At 41.0% G+C, this 22,579-nt stretch overlaps 1 protein-coding gene across 2 annotated transcripts in view; it reads left to right on the forward strand.

Annotated features, from left to right (window-relative positions):
* The window catches only part of fam189a1 (family with sequence similarity 189 member A1), an 87,096-nt gene that overhangs the window by 24,746 nt on the left and 39,771 nt on the right, over window positions 1–22,579 (forward strand). For both annotated transcript variants that reach the window (XM_044040417.1, XM_044040418.1), the window contains exon 2: window positions 11,705–11,761. In XM_044040417.1, the coding sequence (XP_043896352.1) occupies window positions 11,705–11,761 (57 nt within the window). The remainder of the gene's footprint in view (window positions 1–11,704; window positions 11,762–22,579) is intronic.

Genomic DNA, 22,579 nt, shown 5'->3' on the forward strand with positions numbered 1-22,579 from the left:
AAACTAAATTCCTTTACTTTAAAACAAGTGTGAAACTTTTAAACATGCACAAATGTCCGATGTTAAGACCTTGTGTCACCCGGGGACATTTCCACGATGCGCATTCGTTTTTATAATTTTATGTCAAACCAGATGGAAACGACAGCAAAATTGTTCTTGTAAAGAAAGTTAACAAACCCCAGTCTGCTCTTTGACAGAATAAAAACTTATTGACCCCACCTGCCTTTACTCTGCTGTTGTATACACACAAATGCTCCCTCAGTCAGGTCTGATAGTTATGCTTGACAGAGCCTGATTTCAGATGTCACAGCACACAATTCATGCTTTACCTTTTGTAAACAAAGACGAAACAGAGGCAACATTAAACCCCAACAGTTACACACTGCAGCTTTAAATCTTAAAGTTATCTTAAGATTTACACACAGACACTGCTTCATATTTTTGCATATATATTGTATTCTCTGAATTTTAATTGAAATTCGCTCCATATAGAACAATAAAAACATCAACAAGGCGCGTCATCCATCAGCATTGCACCACTGCAGAGGTAAACAGTGAAGCCGAGCAGGTTTTTGTCACCAAACGGGTGCATTATTTCCTGCTGTGTTCCTGTTATTTAAACAAAAGTTTATTAATCATCCACAACTGCTCTCAATATGCAGGGAGGGAGTGACTGATGATTCTGGGTGGTAATTTGGCGCCGCCTCACGTGGTCTTTGCTTTGCTTTGCACTTGGAGAGCAGGTGGCAAAGCCAAATCCTCGCGGAGGCCGCCGCGCGTCTCTGCCACTCTTTTTAAACGATTGTATAATCCTCTTTCACACTAAAATTAGCAGGTTTGTCGGCATGTGTGAAGTCAGGTGAACCTGCAGAAATAAATTGACTAACACCGCTCCCATCGCCGGGGGTTGGTGTTTTCACTCCTGCGTCACCAGTGCATGAATGATGATGTCACAATTGTGCCTGAAACAGAAGCACTGGAAATAGAAGAAAACACCATGGAGTTGCATTTGGTGCTATTTTTATTCATTTTTTTTAAAATAGAGCCGTTGAGGAGGAAATGCGTCATGTTCACTCAGGTCTTGGGTCAAAGATGAAGCCAATAAAAAGGACTCGCTTGATACCGAAGTGAATGCCAATTAAAACACGTTCCCACTGGTAAAAATGTGGGATTAAATTAGGAACTGGTGGGAATTGTATAATAAGGTTGCATCTGGCTTAACCCCGTCAGACCATTATTGCCAAATGTAAGTAAAAACATTATTCACTGCCTTTTCTGTTCAACTATAAACTGCACTGGAAATAATCAAGCAACCATAAAACTGCTCTCTTATTAAAAACAAACAAGAAACACTTTGGGATTACAGAAGACGCTGATGGCGACTGTGGTTATATTTTACCCAGAGTTTATAATTGATTTTCCTACAGTGTTGTGTAATAGCACCACACATGTGTGCTCTGGTTAACAGATTACAGTCATGGTGGCAGTAAATATTTTATTTGCCTTAATCAGTGTCAAACAAACTTCACTTCAGTGTAGTCATCACTGTTTAGATGCTATAGTGCTGAAACCCACCAGTTGTCCTTTTAAGTTTCAGCCAAATTAAATCCTTCTCTCGTGGCTGGTGACCGTGTGTGTGTGTGTGTGTGTGTAACTGCACTGAGGGAAGCTTGAGCGTGTAATCATTCACAGAACCCTCTCTCTGTGTTAATTGTGCCTTGACTTGAAAGAGACACACAGTCTGCCCTCTCGTGAGTGACAGTTTGGTGTTTCTTCTAATGACTCGCAGGGTCTGTGGTGATGTAGAGCCGTCAGGTTACCCCCCGTCCCCGTCCCCGTCCCTGACAGAAGTTTAGTGTCTGATGGAGAGACATGGAGCGTCTCATTAGTGGATAAAGTTTGCATCAGATCTTATTGAATGTAATCCACCCTCATTGTTCACTAGTATATCATGTTTTTAAACATGCCAAGGAGGATGTTTGCCTTGCACGGCACGGAACAGCCTGGTTTAGGTTGGTTTAGTAGCACCTACTCAATGTGGGCGGAGTCATCACTGCGCGGCTGCATGAAACTGCCATGACCTTTGACTAGCGACTTGTAAAGCAGCTGTTTTCAGTGTAAGAATCAGTTGGTTGGTGGTTACTGTCGCATTTACTTGGAGTTTTCACTCTAATAATGGTTAATGTAATGTTAATGTGGTAAAACGTCATCATCGATTTACAAAAACCTACAGTAGCCACATTCGGGCAAACATTACCTTCTCTGCTCAGGCATCATTACATTGAAACACACACGCGTACTAAAATCACATTTCAACATGCAAACACACTTTTGCGACACTCTCCTGTCAACTGTGGTTGGCTGCAGGGCAAGATTATCCTGTCAGCACGGAGCTGAAAGCCTGATTCAGCTGTTGGTGTCACTGTAGCTGTATCCAGCGATGGATGTGTGGCTGGCTGCTGCACACACACTGCTGACATCTTCAGCCCTTCGCTCCTGAATTATTACGGCCGGGTAACAAAAATGCCCATCAGAAGTTCCCGCTGAGGTTTAAGGCTGAGGTTAGGTAACGGAGTTTCGTTCCCCCCGCGCACGAATCCGCGCTTCCATTTGTCTTTACCTTCTTCCTTTGTCTCATTTATGTCCATATATGTGCTGTTTCAGGTCATTCCCAACAGCGACCGTCACTAAAAATGAATAAAAACACAAACGCTACTAATCTACAACGATATAATTCAATTTCACTATGTGTTAATGCCAGTGGAGCTGTTTTATGTGGCCCTGGAGGGATGTTAGTGGCTTCCAGAAATATTAAAGCTCATATCTGCAGATGTATCTCTGCAACTGAACAGAGAATCAGGAGGAAAAATACAAATACACAAATCTATTTAGTGATCATGCAAAAAAGAGTCTCACAAACATACTGAGAGGAAATGTTGGCGTTTTTTCTTATTTCCTAATCTTCAGAGAAGCTCCTTTTTGAAATGAGACGTGTTGGTTTGAGTGTGCGTTTGTGCGCTTGATATAGAGTGTGATTGAGATCTAAATCAGGCAGAGGAGCCAGAGAGTCACTGAGCAGCTTCTCCTCTCGTCTGACGCTCAGTTCACTTACAACCAGAGAAACAGTTCAAGAAACCAGCATTTGCTCATTAAACATGAATCAGTCTAAGTGCAATCAAGTAATCGGGAAGATTGCTGCAGCGTTATTGTGGCGACCACAGCAGAGGGTTTGTGTTTTTCTTTTTAGTTTTCCTTAAACCAACGTCCGCTCGTAATTGTGACGAATAGAATTCAAGAATGATTTTAACACTTCACACTTTTTGGAGTGGTGTGTCAACCCATGCCTAAAGCATGTGTAAAAAGGTTTATTCTAAGGCTAAAAAAACAATTGAAAGTAATTAAACTTAATAAATATATCTATAGATTGTAAATTCAATTTCTGCCCGTAAACCCACCTATATGTTACACACTTGGCCTTTAACCAAACCTATATGTTGTTTGGAAGCTTCATATCATGTTGAACTTCCGTCTTGTTGCCATGGCGGCAGCACACTGGTGCTGATGAGGATGATACACGGTAGCTTAGCTGTAGCGCTGGCTGATTCACATGCAGAAGGATGATTCTGTCTCAACAGACACTCAGACCTCCGTGAGTCAAAAGCACCGAAGTAAAGGGTGTGCGAGATGCCCCGCCTCCAGGCAGCAGCAGTATCCAACCTGCTGTTGTCCCACTGTTTCCATGGTTACGGTGGTGTGGCGGTGAGGTGCTGCTGAGCTGCGAGGTGAAGTGATGATATACAATATGGGGGAGGGGTTGGAAGGAGAAGCTGGGGGGGTGGGTGTAGAGGAAAGGGAATGTGGTGTGTAAGAGATGGATGTTTGGGAAGAAAGGAGGAGGAGAAGGAGGAGGAGTGATGCCGCTGCTGCTGCTGCTGCTGCTGCTGCTGCTGCTGCTGCTGCTGCTGCTGCTGGAACAGGGAACATCAGCGCAGACATCAGTTGGCTTTCTTTGCATCAGCTGCAGATGAAACGAGCTTCAGTGTGGTTACTCTTCGAGGCCCGTTTTGTGCCGCATGCTCGTTCACGGCCACCAAAGGTTTCTTGAAGGTTACAGCTGTAACTGTCACACGAGCGTCAGGAGTTCAGCTGCCCTGATTCTACTGCGCACCTTCTCTTGTCTTTCATGGGGACACATACACATATACACGCATATATGAAGACAGCTCTTCCACAAAGATTCCACAAAGAGAGAAATTTCCTTAGTGAGACAGAAGCCAGAATTACTATCTCAAGCAATTCCATTTCTTTTCTGTCTGTGGAATTGCCTGTAGAGTTAAGCTTATAATGCCTTTTTTTTCCCCTGTTGAGGCCCGAAGTGTGTGTTTTGAAGATGAGCATTTACAGCTTATGTGATACTTTACTTTATTTAGGTGCTTCTCAGTCGATGTGAGAATCAGTGAGGGGATCAGGCCAAATCAGAGAGACACGGTACAATATGGGATGTACAAAATAATAGAGGCCAACTATGCCGATGCCAATCTTCAGAAATCAAGGTTGATATGTTTGGACAGTTTTTTTTTTTTTCAACACCTCTCTTTTTTCCAGTCAATTTAATCACCGGCTCTTCATTTCATTAGGGTGAGGTTCCTCCGGACATTTTCACTTCAGTGAGATTTACACATGCTTGCACTTTACTTAAAAGCTGACACACACACCATGCACGTTGTGTCTGATTACTCGGTGCAGAGCAGAAGCAGCTCTGACAGGAGACGGTTGACTCCGTGGAAAGACTTTCTTCTCCTCGTCCAACCTAAAAAAGCAAACGTGAACGGGTATAAATGAGCTGCTTCACTCAGAAGACTTGACTGAGAGGAATTCACACATGTTTGTGCATCATCTGTGTCTGAGAGTCCAGTAACCTTTGTTTGTGACCTTGTGAGGACATTTTGGCTGTTTAACACAAATGTAACAGGCTTTTCGAAGAGACCTAAGACCTGGTTTTGGGGTCTGGGTTAGGGTTAGGCCTTTGGTTGTGATGGTTAAGGCTTGGGAATGCATTCTGTCTGAGCTTTTGCACAAAGAATGCAAAAGCAGTGTAAGTGTGACATCTGTTTTCACTATCGATTCATGTATTGATTATGTTTTTCAATTAGTTGATTAGTTGTTTGGTCCATAAAATGCTGAAAAAAAGCTCCTTTGTCCACAAATCAAAGGTATTTGGTTTTGTGTGGGGTTTTTTTTGGCATAGAGAAGCAATAAATAAATAAAATACATCCATCCATCCATCTACCACTTTATCCTCCTCATGAGGGATGCGGGGGGTGGACATAGGATGATAGATGGGGACATAAATTAAATAAAAATTTAAAAAGCGAAGAAATGAAATAAAATAAGTTTTCCTTTCTTTTTAAAAAAAAGACCTCAGATTGATTTTGTTATCAATTAAACATCAAGCATTGTTGGAGCTGTGTGTGTGTGTGTGTGTGTAGGTGATGAGGTTGCAGAGGGGGGTGGGGCTGTTCCTGTTTATCTCGTCTGAACCAGCGAGCGTTCCCTGCTCCTCTCAGCTGATGGGAAGTCATCGTGGATCCTGGGAAATGGCCAGTTTCGCGGTAACCACGGCAACCGCAGTGGCGCCATCCGTCTTGGCTGTGATGATTTTTGCTTTCTCAGACCTCATTCTCGGTAATGGCTTCTTTTGATTGGTGCCATGCATAAATGAATAAGTATGGGTGATTTAGGTCTAGTTTGTAACCGTTTCAGCTCTTATGCATTCATTTTATTTTTATTATTTTTATTTCTAATCAGTGACAGAGTGACACAAACACCTACGCTGCAGTCTAAGCACAACAGGAGGTCTTAACTTAAGACATTTACTGATGCCACATATTCTTTCCATTTTGTTTTAACACACCTGAGCAAAAAGTACTCAAAATGTTTAATTTTGTCACAGTTCAAAGTTCACTTGACTAATTTTCATGAACAAAAAGAAAAGACAAACAGTCTATTCTGTGACGTTGGCACAATTATTGCTACTTTATCTAACCCTACTAAAAAATGCGATATAAAATGAATCATAACCTTGACTCAACAACACATAAGAAGACGAAATAACACATCTTTTAGCCTGAATATGAAGTACTGTACAATAACATTCACATTCCATTGTAAAACACAGGTATTATTGGTGTGTGAAGTTGTACATTGTGCTGCGAGTGTTGACAGCTGCGCGCACACTTTTTTCTCCCACCCATGGCTCCCGGCAGAGCTTGTGTGCCTTTTTGTGTGTCATAAAGCTGGTACACTTCAACCTTTTCACGCTGACTTTTCAACAAGTCGCTGATCTGTGAAAACTGGAATTTTGAAAAAGTTTTTTTGTATTGTTCTAAATGCTTTGTCGTGGGCCTCAGACTAAATGTCAGCCGTGTGTGTGTGTGTGTGATGCATTCTATGATGGCTCTGCTCCATTCACACCTGTCAGTCATCACCTGTGTGTGTATGCTTGTGTCACATTGGTGCTGAAAAGTTTTTTGCCATTAATAAATCCTTCATGCTCACTGTATCATGTCATCATCCACCAGCTGTTTGTCACTGCATCATAATGTCAGCGTCCTGCTGTTTACTGTTATCAAACACCACACGTCTTTAAATGTTATCCAGCACTAAACCTCAGATAGTTACTTTTGCACAAATGTGTAGAAATGTATAATCATATAATTCACCCACCTGTTTCCGACCTTTTAATTTGTCAATCTCTTTATTCCATTAGTTTAAAAATAATATAAACATACACATTTTCTGCAGCATTTTTGTCTGCATCACAGTGGGTGTGTGTGTGCGGACCAGGTCTCAGTGACTAATGCTGCTAAGTATTGCATATTAATCCTGTTCAGGGAGCAGCCGAGGGAAAAAAGCCACCACCGACTGTCAACCAGTAAAGCTCTTATATAGTTCCTGCATGCTCTCACATCATTATCCCCTCTCACACACACACACACACACACACACACACAGGCTCCCGCACATTCTATATAGGCAAAGCCAATGCACAATGGAGAGAGAGAGAGACAGGTTTGCTAGTCTTCTGAGGATACAGCTTTGCTCTAAACTTAGCTAATTCCTCATGGGACCAGGTTTTGGTCTCCATGAGGTCCTGACAAGGTCAGCTTTTATGCCTGGAAAGTATAGTCTCTGCTGCAGTGTGTGTGTGGTTGTATGTTTGATGTGAGTCTTGACACCGCAGTAAGACGTGACAAAGAACGATGTGTTTACCCCCGACTGTTACAAATGAACAGTGGGTCAAGTGCTCCCACTGCTTTCACTTCACCCACAGAAGCACAATCCAACATGTCTGTGTGGATCCTCGTTCGACCAGGTCATCGTTCATTGAAACAGTGTCACTGAACTGGACTTTCATCCAAAAGAGGCTTCTGTAGTTGTGAAACCGTGGCATTTAACCACTGTGAGACATGTGTTGTGTTATTCTGTCTAAGATGGATCTTGTAAACATGTTTGTCCTGCTGAAATTCTACTAAATCAAAGTGTTAAAGTGAGAGCTTTGAGTACAAAGGTGCGATTGAAAATCTTGTGCCTTCACTTTGTCCTGGTCAACAAATGTGTGCAAGCCCTAAGAATGACCCCGCTTTTAAATTGGAAGATTGGAGATAGGAATCATAAGAGAGACACATCAGCTAGAATGGCTGCAGAATGTCTCTCGCAGTCATATTATACAGGGCTGGAAAGTGAAATATTTGCACTCAGTGGTAGCCTGCGTGAACCCAGCCGAGTCTGCCGGCAATTTGATTTCTCTCTGCAGACACGTCAGGCGAGGACGCCGCTCTGGCCATCTCCAGAATCTGCTGGAAAATAGGGAACCAATTTTCACAAAATCCCTGGTGCACTAGAGTCGGGAGGATGACGGCGAAGTGACGTCTAGCAGCGTCTGTATACGTCCGACACGGCAGCCGTCGAAGAGCAACTGCCTTTCAGCTATTGCTTCCATTTTAAGTAACTTGCTCTCATCGGCTGCATACAGAGGCCTTTTGATCCACGTTTGTTTGTCACGCCTCCTGCAATGTCAATGTCAAATGAGATCGTAGCCGCAAGTAACCACTGAGTTACGTGTGGCTACAATCTCATTGTACTCAGGTAACATCCTCGTATGAACCTCTGATCATTTAATTTAGGGACACAGAAATTCCTCATATGATTATGCAACACTCAACCATCTGATAATTATATACTTATTTTTATTACATTGTAAAATAACAGATAGATAAATAGATACTTTATTGATACTGAGGGAAATTCAAGCATCCAGTAGAACTTTACAGCAGCAGGTTAGTCATAAAGTGAACAAACAAACAAGGCCTAACATTTTTAAAATAGCCTAAACATAAAGGAAATAAAAAAAGGAACATATGCTACATAAATGTCGTAAAATGGAAAGTTAAAAAGCAAGTAGAATGCAAAGAAGCATAATAAAAGTATAATAAAATACCAGATAGACTAAAAGCTAAAAGCTGCAGTATCTTGCACATCTTACGCACAGGTGAGTCTGCCGTGTTTGAGCAATAGTGTTGAACTTGACTGACAATCTAGAAGAGGACAAAACCAAAATGATTTGCTGAGAGTAATCTTGTGAGTGGGTGCATATTAGCGGGATACATTTGTCTTTGATTTTGGTCTAAAGTGGAATTTGAGGACTCAGTCTGTTATTTATCTGGCTCCGAAACTCGCATTCTTCTGTGTGTGTGTGTGTGTGTGAGCACTCAAATGAAATATTGATGGCCCCATGCACCAGGTCCAATGTGTAACAAGGTGAGCGAAGAGGTGGAAGATTGACTTAGAGACTGAAACAAGACGAGGAGGGAAATAGGAACGAGAGGGTTTTTATGCGGGGAGCGGTGAAAGTGAGCGGTGGAGGAGTGAGTGAGAAATACAGCAGAGACGGAGCGTGGGGGTCGGGGACAAATTAGAGAGGAAAAGATGGCGAAAAATAGAAAAAGTGGCCATCAAGAAAGTCATTGGAGAGAGAAAAGGAGGCTGAGGTGAGGGAAGATGGGGAGAGTGTATTGGTGTTTAATGGAGGGTGAAGAAAGGATGAAAGGCGGAGTGCGACCACGGAGGAATAGAACACTGGAGGTGACGAGTACCCTTTGTTCACTGGCATACAGGAGATCACACCTATACAAGCATGCACCACACCCCGAGTGAAGCGTGCTGAGGAAACCAATGGGTGTTATATAAACTTAATCAGGCATCTCATTAAAAAACAGTTACAGTCACACGAGACACAAACATACAATCTGTGTTAACGAGGCCGGATTAATCTGGATTTAAATCAAACACACAGACCAGTAACAGATGGAAGTGATACAAAAAAACCACCATGGTATATATTAGGGGGAAGCAGAGGCCTCACAGCGAGATGTTCCAGGTAATTTGAATTGTTTCATCTCGGCATCGAACTGCAGGGTAACTGGTTCCAGGTAGATGAAGCACAAAATCTAAAAAGCAAATTGGTGCTAATGCTGAAAACATGGAGGGCAAAAAAGTCCGGAAAAACAGTTTGATGAAGCACTGCAGTCGCACAACAACAATAACAGTCCTTTTTCAAAGACATTAGAATTTCTTATCTCATGCAGAAATTGTGATTTTCTGAATAAATAAATCATTTGTTCTATATTCAAAATGTGAATATCCTGAAGTCTGAGTGTGGACTTTGAGCAGCCGTAAGCTGCTGATTTCACTGAAATTAAAAGCTGCTACAGTGTCATGCATGGTGGACCAGGTTGTGTAAGCAGTGAGTCACACTTAACAAGAAGCTGGGAACATGTTAGAATAGATTTTAAGATCCAAACCAACTGTGAAGAAAGAAATGTGCCATCACACATTGCAGTCCCAGAAAAGCTCACTGCATTTTCTGTCATTGATCCCTTCAAACTTCATAATTTCATCCATTTGCTGCAAGATGAAGAGAGGGAGAGAGAGATGTGGAAGAGAAGCCTGGGTAAAAAAAGAAAATACTGCCATTGAACAATAATGTTTTCTCCTTCAAAGAAGTGGGGAAGTGGAATTCAGTACCTGCTAACATCAGAGAGTCTGGAAGGTGTTCAAAACAAACCTCAGACTCTGGTTAAAAACTTAAACTTAAATTAGCACGAAAATGCAAAACTCTCTCTTCTTCAGTCACTTGCACCCAAGTTCTCTTCTGCTAAATAACATTATAGTTGATGGAAATGTCATCAGTTTTGCACATATTTCATTGTTGCTGTCAGGTTTTCATGTGTGCACAACCATCTGAAGTGACCGGGAAGGTTTTACCGTTCATCTTGAGCATAACTGGCAGCGCGGCAATCTATTTAACAGTTGTTGAGATATTTCAGTCGGGACTTGATGATGGAACATTAACTTGACCTTGCACGAGGGCAGGAGCTGCCATAGCCAATGTTCAGGTGTCATGTCACATTAGGTTTAGAAACTTTATGATTATTTAAGTGGGCATGCGCCAGTTTTTATTGTCATTTCCACTATTTTACTAGTATTTAATAAGTATTTTGCTTCTGATGATCAACCGATTTGTCCATGTGTCAGGATCCATTAAACTCCTTTTAAGTGAGATACCCTAATTTCAAGATTCAAAAATTAAGATTTAATGTTCGTTTGACATGATTTTTACTTCTGTAATGGACTTCCTCTAGAGGAAGGTGTAAGAATTAGTGACCCTAATATGAGACTGAGTGCAGCCAACGCAGGACTCCACTGTCCACCTCTGCACATGAGGGAACTACGGTGGCCTTTGTGTTCCAGAAAGGATGCAAACACTCTTTCACACCTCTCTCCCACTCTCTCTCACTGCTGTTACCTCTCCTCTTCTTTGTCGGTTCATGCATCGGGTTTATGTGGGTGAGGGTGGTTCAAGCTCCTGCTTGAGAAGGCCAAACACATGGCCTGTGGGACTGCTCTAGAAACACGGCAGCTCACCTTGAGTACATATAAAATGCTTATTCTATAGACCGGGACCGATACTGGTCAAAATCCCTAGATCGTATTGCATGCTTCACTATGCACAGACTGCAAAAATGTAAATAAAAATAGCAGCAATAACAGCACGAGAATTTGAAATAGCTTGAAATGGCACACATATGTTATTACATTTAACAGCTTCGTGCTTTGAAAAGTCTATAAAGGTCTGTATCGGACTGATATTGGAAGTTTGAGATATGGGTATCAGACACAGATAGAGGTCTTGTGCAATCCCTACTTAAAACTACTTAAAGGCAGCTATACACTTGTACAAACAATTGTGAATGTATATTTAATTTCTGCCATTAACGCCACTTAAATGTTACACACTCAACCTTTAAAAGTCGTGAAATGTTGCAAATGAAAATTTAATCAGTCGCTGTAATTTATGGGGACTCATAATTAAAAGGATGCTCATATGTCCACAAAGTGCTAGAATGCCCGTGTCTGCAAAGTGCATCCATAAGTGCATTGTTGCTCAGATATGGGTTTCATTTAAAGAGCAATCAGTGCAGGTTAGATTGAAGTTAATGGGGGAGGGAGTGTGCGTGCTGATTCCTTGATTATAGGAAATAACGTGGTGATCTGAGGGAAATACAGACATGAATGTGTGTCAACATGATTGTTAGTATCATGCACCTCTTATAGCACCTTCTCTCTGGGTCTGCTCTGCCAGGTGCTGCTCTCTGGACTGATTGGAGTGGTGTCGTGGAAGAGGCCGCTCTCTCTTGTGGTGAGTTTTCACACACACACACACACACACACACACACACAGTTGTCAACCCTGAACAAAGCAGCTTACACGAGGAGTTATTGCTTTGTTACTGTGATGATGTGATGCCGTACAACACTTTACCTACTAAAACAAATGCTTTATTACCTGTTGAAGACCAACTGCACATTACTATAAAACATTATATCAGAATACAAAGCGTTCAAGTAGTCGTATGATTACTTAAGATGCTCTGCTTATAAAAACATCGAATACATCAATCAATCAATCATGACTTAGTGATCAATGAAATCTGTCACTGATCTTTGATGTATGCAGGATCTCTAAGCCCATAAATAGTCCCCGGGCTGTTGTGTTAGCTTATTAACACAATGTGTGAGCGCGCTTGTTGCCGATCACACGTGTGGTTCAGCAGAGCGTTGATCCAGTCGCTGTAGGTTTGCGCAGCTGCTGACGTGGTCAAAGTCATGTTACTTTTCGAGGGTCGTGCGGCTCACTCACACACTCACACCTACAGCCAATTTAGAGCGTCCAATTGCATGTTATCGGACACGGGGGGAAGAAACTGGAGAACACTTGAGAAAACCCCACACATACACAAGGAGAACATGCAAACTCCACGCAGGAAGTCCCAGACCAGGACTGAACGCTTGGTATGTATGAAGCGAAATACAGTAATCCAATCTTGTTGCATGAAAACATGTCACAATCAAAGGTCAAAGCAAAAAATAAAAAAAATCTTATTTGATTACGGGGATACAATCGACTGACATGCATGCAAAGTGTGTTACTGTTGCCCCTACAACTGTTGTCTGGCGCCAATATTGTAAATAAGAATTAGTTCTTAATGTTTTGCCTGAAAAAAATACAGATTAAATAAAAATAAAATACACCCAAACCCTTCATTAAAATTGCATTAAAAGTGACAATAAATATCTTTAGACTTTATCACCCCACGGGAAAATGTCTTACTAACCACCTTACCAAATTGTAATGATTAAATAAATCAGTAAATGTTTAAAAATCATGTAAAATTCACTAACTTTCTCTGCTCTGAGACATTGGGGGTGTGTCCACTGGAGGACACACGCACAGTCCATGAATGTCGCTGTTCCATTTTTGGACAGAATACAAAAGTAAAGACACTGTTGTTAAACCTCCTGTTCACGTGCTGTGGTTTCACCTAAAGGATGTAAGAGTGTGTGTCTGCTGGAGGAGTTCTGTCCTCTCCTCCTAATGCACTGCCACAGGAATAATGGACTAATTCTATGAGCCAACTGTCACTATCCATTATTTGTGCAATAACAAAGCACTTGTTGCAATAACCCATGTGCAATACGTCTCTGCTGCTTATCGAAATAAATGTGCTCTTATAAACACTGTGGCTCTGACAGCTTAAGTAAATGTTTTAACACTTTTACTGTATGTACTTTACGTTCACATATTCTATTTATTATTCAGCTATATTTATTGTTTTAGAGCTTAACTTGTTGCTAATATTTTCTTTTCTTATACCTCATTTTCTTTCTTGAGTGTTATTTTAATTCTGAAGGAGCAAATGTAATCACATTTTCCCCACAGGGATTAATAACATAATTCTGATTCTGATTCAGGCTTAGTCATTCTATTGGGGATTATTGTCCGTGAACGTCACTGTTCGTCAGTGTTTGGACAGAATAGTAATGTTAACACTCTGGTATCAAACTCCCTGTTCAACAAACATGTAGAGAAGTGACATTTTCTCAGTTTAACAACAAACTGTACACAAACACAGAGTCAGCAGCACCTGCAGCCTCACAGCAGGAGTCTGCTCTTCTCTCTCTTCTTATTCTCCACTTCATCTCCTCATCTGTAGAAACCTTTCTGTGTGTTCAAGACACATTTTTACAGGACAAATCTGGCAAATCAAAGTCAGTGTAGTATATGAGCAGGTGCAGTTACTTACGAGTGAACCGGTAAACGCTGATAAAGGGCACTGAGGGATTTTATATCGTTACGTGTGGAGAAGTTCCTCCTAAAACATCCCGAACAGATGACAGAACAGGGCAAATATTGACATTTTAATGAACAAATTAAGATGCTTTAAAGTTCTTTACAGTTCCTGCCAGTTTTCACTGTTACTTCAAGTCTTCTTGCTGCGGCGCTGCTGAAATGAATGAGGGAAACTTAGGCAGAAGTTACCTGGAGTTTACAGTGGGATAATGGTGGAGAAAGCTACATTAAGAGATGCTCCATCTATGTTCAATACATAGACTTTATGCACTTTGTTCTCTATTTTGTGAATAAATCGATAAAGCGCAGACGTCTGGTTTTCTTCAGATAGACACATAACGTGTTGTGACGTACCCTGTGATTCCCACCCTTAATGCACCTTGGTTCCCTTCCTGACGGACGGTAACTTCGTAACGTCTCACTTTTCAGTAGTTTGATAGATGTGGGCCAAGAACCAACACCGTGTGATGTGAGGTCTAAGGGGACATAATACAGTATGTGACTAAAGCTTTTAATCCAGAATGAGTTTCAACCAAAAAACACAGTTACACAGTCACGAGAAGAGTGAAAAGACTTCCATATCCAGAGATTCTCCTCTTCACACATCATATACAGTATCGAGTCATCTGTTCTGGACGTTTTAGGCATAACTTCTCCACATGTTGTAACAATGTAAAATCCCTCAGTGCCCTTTATCAGTGTTTAACTGCACCTGCTCATACACTACACTGCCTTTGATTTGCCAGCTTGCTACGATGTATTTGTCTTGTAAAAATGTGTCTTACCTTGACGCAAGAACACACAGAAAAGCTCCGCCGCTACTTATGTTTCCTAAAGATGAGGAGATGAAGTGGAGAATAAGAAGAGAAAGAAGAGCAGACTCCTGCTGTGAGGCTGCGGGTGCTGCTGACAGAGAGACTGCAGCTGAAGCAGCTCTGTGTTTGTGTACAGTATGTTGTAAAACTGTGACTAAATTGTGAAAATGTCACTCCTCTAAACGTTTGTTGAACAGGGAGTTTGATATCAGAGCGGCGTTTATTAATCCCTGTGGGGAAAATGTGGTTCATCATTTCCTTTGCTCCTTCAGAATTAAAATAACACTCAAGAAATAAAAGAAGGAATAAAAAAAGACAATATTAGCAACAGATATAAATATAAAACAATAAATATAGCTGAATACTAAATAGAATATTTGAATGTAAAGTACGTACGGTAAAAGTGTTAAAGTGTTAAAACATTTACAGAGCCAGAGTTTATAAGAGCACATTTATTTCGATAAGCAGCAAAGACGTATTGCACATGGGTTATTGCAACAAGTGCTTTGTTATTGCACAGATAATGGATAGTGACAGTTGGCTCATAGAATTAGTCCATTATTCCCGTGTGTGTGTTTGTGTGTGTGTCTGTGTGTGTGTGTGTGTGTGTGTGTGTGTGTGTGTGTGTGTGTGTGTTTGTGGCAGTGCATTAGGAGGAGAGGACAGAACTCCTCCATCAGACACTAACTCTTACATCCTTTAGGTGAAACCACAGCAGGTGATCGCTGCGTCTCTTGAACAGGAAGTTTAATAACAGTGTCTTTACTTTTGTATTCATTCATGGACTTTGGTCCCCACTTAAGTGAGTAGATCAATATGTGTGTGTGTGTGTCCTCCAGTAGACACACCCCCAACGTCTCAGAGCAGAGAAAGTTATTGAAATGTACACGATTTTTAAACATTTACTGACTTATTTAATCATTCACCATTATTATGCTAGTAGGTTAGTTACACATTTTTCAGTGGACGGACAAAGTCTAAAGACATTTCTTTGGACTTATTTTTTTTGGTTTTATTTTATTTTCAGCACGTGTAGGGGCAACAGTAACACATATATACATGAAGTTTTTAGAAACTTAAAAATAGTGTTAAAATGTGGTAAAACATTTGTGTCATTGAGAACCGCCTTTAAAAAAGCATCCAGTCTGTGTTTTCCACTCATTTGAAAGGACTGGATGTGATGCAGTGTGAAGATTGTGTGTTATATGCTTTGTTGCTGATACTGGACGCAGTAGCTGGCTCAGATATAGATGTGAACGTCCTTGGAGAATTATAGATGAGCGTAAACCAATGAATACTAGGACGAGGAGGACGAGTCACTTGACCTGAGAATAAAGCAGTGGTGAGTGGTGAGTTCTGAATGAAGCATTTGAATAGCAGAGTGATTGATTGTGTCCAGTTCATGGAGAGTTCCTTTGCATGCATGTCAGTCGATTGTATCCCTGTAATCAGATCATATCTTTTTAGTTTTTTTACTTTGTCCTTTGATTGTGAAATGTTTTCATGTGGGTTTTCTCCAGTTTCTTGATGACATGATCAACCGCTAACTGCTCTTCCAGCTGTTTCAAAGCTCACAAACAATGGATGCATCACTGTATATTTGAGCTCTTATTGAAGAGAATCTTGTTGATATCTCTCAGACCTTCTGTCCTTCAAAGTGGAGAACGGCACAAACTACAAGCTTCTGCCCAATTCTCTTTCATGCTCCCTTAATGCCATAAATAATCTCATCTCATTTCTGCTGCTCATGTTTACCCCTCCCCTCTCACTCGCCGCACTCCCATTAGTTTTATCGCCTTCCTTCCACACGCAGAGTAACCTTCACGTTCCCCTTTTCCTTTCTATGCCTCCATGCGACGCTCGACCAAAGAAAGAGACGCGAGCCATTTTTGGCTCTTATTGGGATCAAAGGAAACGTACCACCACTGAGGCACGAGTTGTAATTGATCACACGTTGTGCACAGTGAGAGGTAAATCCTCTTACCTTTACGGAACAGTCTGTACCCGCAAAGAAACCACGTCGTCAGTCTGTATTTGCTGCTCCCCGTCTTCAGATAGGTCTCCAATTCAAATCTGTTGTAGCTTGTTATTATTGTTATTATTTTATTAGCTTCCTGGCAGGCAAGCCTTTGTATTGCTGGCCTCTACCCAGCGTTGACTGGCAGGTGACTAATACACCAGCTGGCGATGCTGTAGCAACCCATCTGCCAACTGTGGGAGTCCATGCTCTGAATCGTGATCCAGGATGACTGGAGTTTCTCCAAACCATTTAAGACCTGGTTTTCTTCTCTGACATATTTGAAAGTGGTGTGTGATCAGGTTTGGAATTTACTTAAGGTATGTTTCACCATTTCTTTAAGTATGGTTGTTGGAGGCATTGACAACGCTGACAGTTGTTTAAGTACACATTTTAGCTATTAAACAAGAGGCTTACCTCATAAAATCTAGGTAATCTTAAGTCTACGATATCTAAAGAGGTTTACCGCTTTTTATTGCTGTGTGGAAACTAATGGCCCACAGTCACTGGACTGACCTACAACTTGAAAACAACAAGTTTCTTTATGGACTTTGGCGCAGGAGAGTGATCAGCTTACAAGTATAATTTTTGTTGTCTATCACCCGGCATGAGCAACAAACTCATTCTTAAGATATCAACTTAAGCAATCTGTCTTGCCTCCTGTCTCTGCCGGCAGCCATTTTAGATTTTCTAAAATGAGTAGAATTAGTTAACAGCTGTGTCTATTGTCGTGTATGCATGGACTGTTTATTTCATGGCAGTGTTAAAGAATTATGCTCTGGTTTTGAACAGTTACTTGGACAGGTATGCTAATTATACACAGTTCGGCATATTGGGAAATGTATTCATTTAGCTTCTCGCTGGGACTTTGATGACATGATCAACTGCTAACTGCTCTTCCAGCTGTTTCAAAGCTCACAAATTAGGCTACTGGGTTGTTTTTTGTGGGGAATCACACTCTGGTTCCCTCATGACCTTGACGTGACGGAGCCGAGCTGAGCTACCGCTGCCTTTATCTTGAAAAGACAAACATTAAAGTGACATCAATGAAAGAGATCTAACTTTTCATCTCACTCAGCGAAAGGAAACTTTCTTTCTCACTTATTCTGACATTTTATAGACAACCACTAAAACTGGAACTAAAATAAATAAGTAGTACATTTATATAAAGAAACATAACATAACATAACATAATAATAAACGGGATTAATAGGAAATGCTACTTTTAAAAAATGCTTTCCTCCTGGGGGCTTTGAGTTACTAAAGAGAGGCAGGTGGTTATTAATAGAAAAGGTGAGACAGACAGCTTGTGCAACATCCTCCACTCTGACACATCACAGTCGAGACAACGCAATGCAGAGTGCAGCGTCTGGATACTTGGAGACGGGATCTGTTAAAGTCTGAGTGGAAAAACAGGTGCACTGTTGTGGAGAGAGAAGATGTGTTATTGAATACAACATTCTGTTGACCCTAGACTTCCCTTGTACTTAACGCCACATGAAAGATTTACTGATACCATATATATTGTGCTCGGTGGAATAGAAGCCACGCTGTGTCCGTGTTTTGAAGGAAAAATCTCCTCTTGCAGTTGATGTGAAACAGCTGAGAAACACCGCAGTTCCTCTTCCAGTCCAGTCTGCTGCATTAATGCCACGGCAGATTTACTCTGCATCGCTCAGAGCCAGGAGACAGACAAGACTACCTGCAGTCCTCTGCTATTTGTGACTGTGATGGATTATGTGTTTTGGAGGAGAAGAAAGACAGATGGAGACAGAGTTGGAGGGCGGGAAGTCCTTGTTTGCCCTGTGGGGAACAACACTTTCAGTTTGTGTCTCAACTCAACAAAATCCTCAACTGCCACAGCCTTGTTGTTGGTTCACGTACACACACTTTTATGTTATGTTAGAACATCAAATGCACTATTCTGTATTCTTTCTCTCTCTGATTCTTACATTTAATTTTCGACATTACAATTACACATTCAAAACTCAATTTCCTGACTTTAACTTCTAAATTCATATGAAAAATCATCAATCAAGAGAAAGAAAATGATTATGAGGAAAAATGCAAAGATTGAGTCAATGCACTGTTTTCACCATCCTTTCAAAGTGAAGTAATATTCATATTTCTTGCCAGTATAATGTAAAATAACATAAAATAATGTAATGTGAATTTAGAATTTATACATTCATAAAACAGAACTTTGACCTTCATAATTCTTAATAGCTTGAGGACAGAAACACTATGATGCTCCATTGAAGCACATTTAAATCGTGCATAGCTTTTTTTTCAAGCTATTTTGGAAGCATTTTGTAATGTGCAATAGCAAATTAAGCTACGGCTGGAAAACCTTGTCCTGTTTTAAGTTCTGTTAAAAAATAGAAACAAATAGTTTGTACTGACGATTCATGGGAAAACAGAAAATAATGGATGTGCATTAGAGCTGAAACAATTACTCGATTAATCGATTACTAAATTAATCGTTAATCAACTATTTTGTTTAATCGGTTTGAAGTTTTTTTTCATGATTAAAACAAGATTTCTGATTGTTTCAGCTTATTAAATGTTAATATTTTCTTGTTTCTTTGCTCCATAAAACAAAGAAATCATTAAAAACTGAATCATTATGGTTTGTGGACAAAACAAGACATTCGAGATCATCATTTCCAGGTTTGACAAACACTGATGAACCAAACGATTACTCGATTACTCGTGAGCATAATAGACAGATTAATCGGTTATGAAATGAATCGTTAGTTGCAGCAAAAATGTGCATCAAGTAAATGGAATAAATGCTGGCCCACAGTGCATTTTAGGTGAATGACAGTGGAGGAATATTCGGTATGCATGGAGCATACTAGGTTGTCTTGTCCTGACTGGTTGAACTTAATTTGACAAATGTGTGTGTGTGTGTGTGTGTGTGCCTGTTTATTGCAGGAGAGCGTGCAATTTACAGCATCGCCACAGTGACACACTGATGGCTGAAGGTTTCCTGATGATAAATCTGTGGCCAGTGGAAATCTGTGTCGCCTTCACAAAGTTGTTTGCTTGTAGGATCATCGTGTACATACGTGTGTACCTACACACTGAGTCCGCACCCGCATCTATAAGATGTGCATGAACACACACCTCTGCTCTTCACAGCTGTGGATATGTCGCTAACGATGCACACAAATCACCTACAGTCTCATCGTAACTGTAGACTTTCTATCACAGCCACATAACTACAGCAGGACCTGCAGGACACTGGCGAAAGGGTTTATGAGCTGCTCTCTTTGACAGTCTGTGACCCTGACAGGCCATAAATAAATATTACTAAGAGAGAGAGAGAGACATAGAGACACACACTGTTTGCTGCAGAGGCGCAGGAATCTCTACACTTCTGTAATATCACCAAATTCCAGAACAACAACAACAACAAAAAAATCCAAACTACGCAGTTTGTGGGATTTTTTTCTCATCCAATTAACACAAAAGATCAATCTGGATGTGTGTCAGAGCAGTATATGCAGTTCTGTTCTGCCTAATTTGTTTCTCAAATAGTCAAGCGTTTTTCATACGCAACTAAATGGTCAAATTAATTATCTAATCAAGAATAAAATGAGCCCATTAGCAGTCCCTGTTTCCATGTCTGTGGCATTCAGAGATGTGTGTGCGCGCGTGCTTGTGGCCATCTTTATTGTGAGGACAAATTCTGGTTCAAAACTATCACTGAGGACATTTTGGCTGCTCGGAATGATTTGAGGTTAGGTAAGAGGCTAAGGGAATGCAATATGTCCTTGTCCTCGCAACTAAGGGACGTGTGTGTGTGTGTGTGTGTGTGTGTGTGTGTGTTGTATGGGTATCTTTAGTATCTTTATAAACCAGGAGTGCAGACATTGTGGCTGGTCTAAGGTTAGGGAATGCATTATCTCTATGAGTGACCTCACTACAAATGTGGTGCAAACTTTTTTTTTTTTTCTTTTACCTCTTTGGGATGTTTTCTGGTGAAATCACTCACCTTGTCAGGACCGGTAGTCCACATTGGGACCAAAGCCTTGTCCTAACTTAAACTGATTTCTAAGGCTCTGGTTTAAGTAAGGAGTCAGATAAAAATTGGAGTATGGTTAAGGTTAAGTTAGTTATGATTAAGCTTATAAAATAAGGCTTTGGCTCGTCTGTCCAAATGAATGAATGTCAGTACAGTGTCAGAACAAGAGGAGCTGCAAGCTTGTTTCTGAACACTCGACTCCCTCTTATCATCGTTCCATGTCCACAGAGAGCTGCTACACATTTCCTTATACGCGTACATACAGTAGCTTCTCCATTCATACTAATACGAGGGTCTGGGTCAGTCTAGCATTCCCCACATATGTACTTAATCTCACATTCCATTCTCGTAGCTGCCGTCTCCCACCAGGAGTTCGCCCCCATTTGTCCGCCATTGCATTCTTTCAGCATTGAGTCGAATACTGTGTGAATACTGCATAACTTCAAGCAAGCAGCCACGGTTAGTGTCTTCTTCATGGTCTCAGGGGACGTTAATAGGCTCAGGCTCCTATGGGACGATACCAGCTGTCTAGGAGTCCGGTGTATTTAGCGACAGTCCTGATAGAGTCTGTGCTCTGGTCTGTACTGAACAAATATTTCTAATCAACTGATTCTAATGATTCAGTTACAGTGAAAGCAACTGCTTTACCAGTCAGTCGTTCGTAAAACAAAGTCACTGCAGCCGTGCGGTGATGACTCCGCCCACATTGAGTAGGTGCTATTTTGTAGTGGAAAAACAACTTAAACCGTGCCGCAGCGAGGTGGGACCATAGGTGGGAAGGGGGCTTTAGACTTCCATTCAAATGCAGTTTGTTTTGCAACCAACAGAGTTGCCCCCTGGTAGCTGATAGATTCTTTCTTTCTTTTGCATTAACTTCACTGGAAAACATATATACATTTAGGTCACATGGACCATAGTGGATCTCTTGTTTGTGAACATTAATAGTGGACTGTCTTCTGTATATACATTACAACAAACACTAGTGTTCCCTCTGAGGCTTTTCAATGTTTTATTCATGAATTGCTAACAAGAAACAAAAGCACACGGAGAAAGTGCAGCTTTTAGTCGTCTGTGGTTTCATCATAATGATCCCACAGTGGATTATTTATAGTGGTGTTGTTAGCGTGTGCTGTAAATATGAATACAGTGGTGGGCGTGCAGCTGCACACATGTTAGGAAATTAATTTGCATTTGTCATATGGTCTGCACGTCTTCCGCTCTGAACATGAACTGAACACGTCTTCCGTTGCCAAATATCAGCTCATGTAATAATGCCAAGCATCACCTCCCCACTGTATACGGAATCCAGCACGGTAAGGTTAATCATCCCACCATACTCACACACACGATGTCAAAATCTTTCATGCACATGCAAGAAGAAGAAGAGGAGCCGTGACAAAGCTCATAAATCTCGTCCTCTGCCACCAATTATGACCACTCCACACTTTGCACATATAAAGTCGACATTTTACAGCGTTTGTGTATTCCATAAAAACATTGCTTTATTATAGCTTGGCATCACCGCACCAATTCACACTTGTACACGCCTCTCAGTTGATTGTGTGTGATTTGTGTCATTTTCTAATATTGTGTGTCCATTCTAAAATGCTTCAGTGGACGGCGGGTTTTCTGTGGCCTTTGGATTCACATAACTATAATAATGTACCCAGTCAGATCTGATCATACGAGAGCACGTCTAAGCATGGAACTGTTGCGCTGAACGCTGATGAAAGTCGAACAGACTATGATGTAAAAGAATACACAGTAAAGCAATAGTACATAACTCCACTCCGCCTGCGTGGAACTGATTAACTGAATTAATTGTGTGCACCCCCATTGCACTAGATGATGATTGACTTAGTTTTTTTCCACTTTGTAATTATTAGGTATCTTCCACTTGACCTATTATGTTGCAAACCAAAATCATTTTAGCGCGTTGAGGGCAATTCCAAAGCCACCGAAAG

The sequence above is a fragment of the Solea senegalensis genome, linkage group LG12 (genome assembly GCF_019176455.1).
Source record: "Solea senegalensis isolate Sse05_10M linkage group LG12, IFAPA_SoseM_1, whole genome shotgun sequence".
NCBI lineage: Eukaryota > Metazoa > Chordata > Actinopteri > Pleuronectiformes > Soleidae > Solea > Solea senegalensis.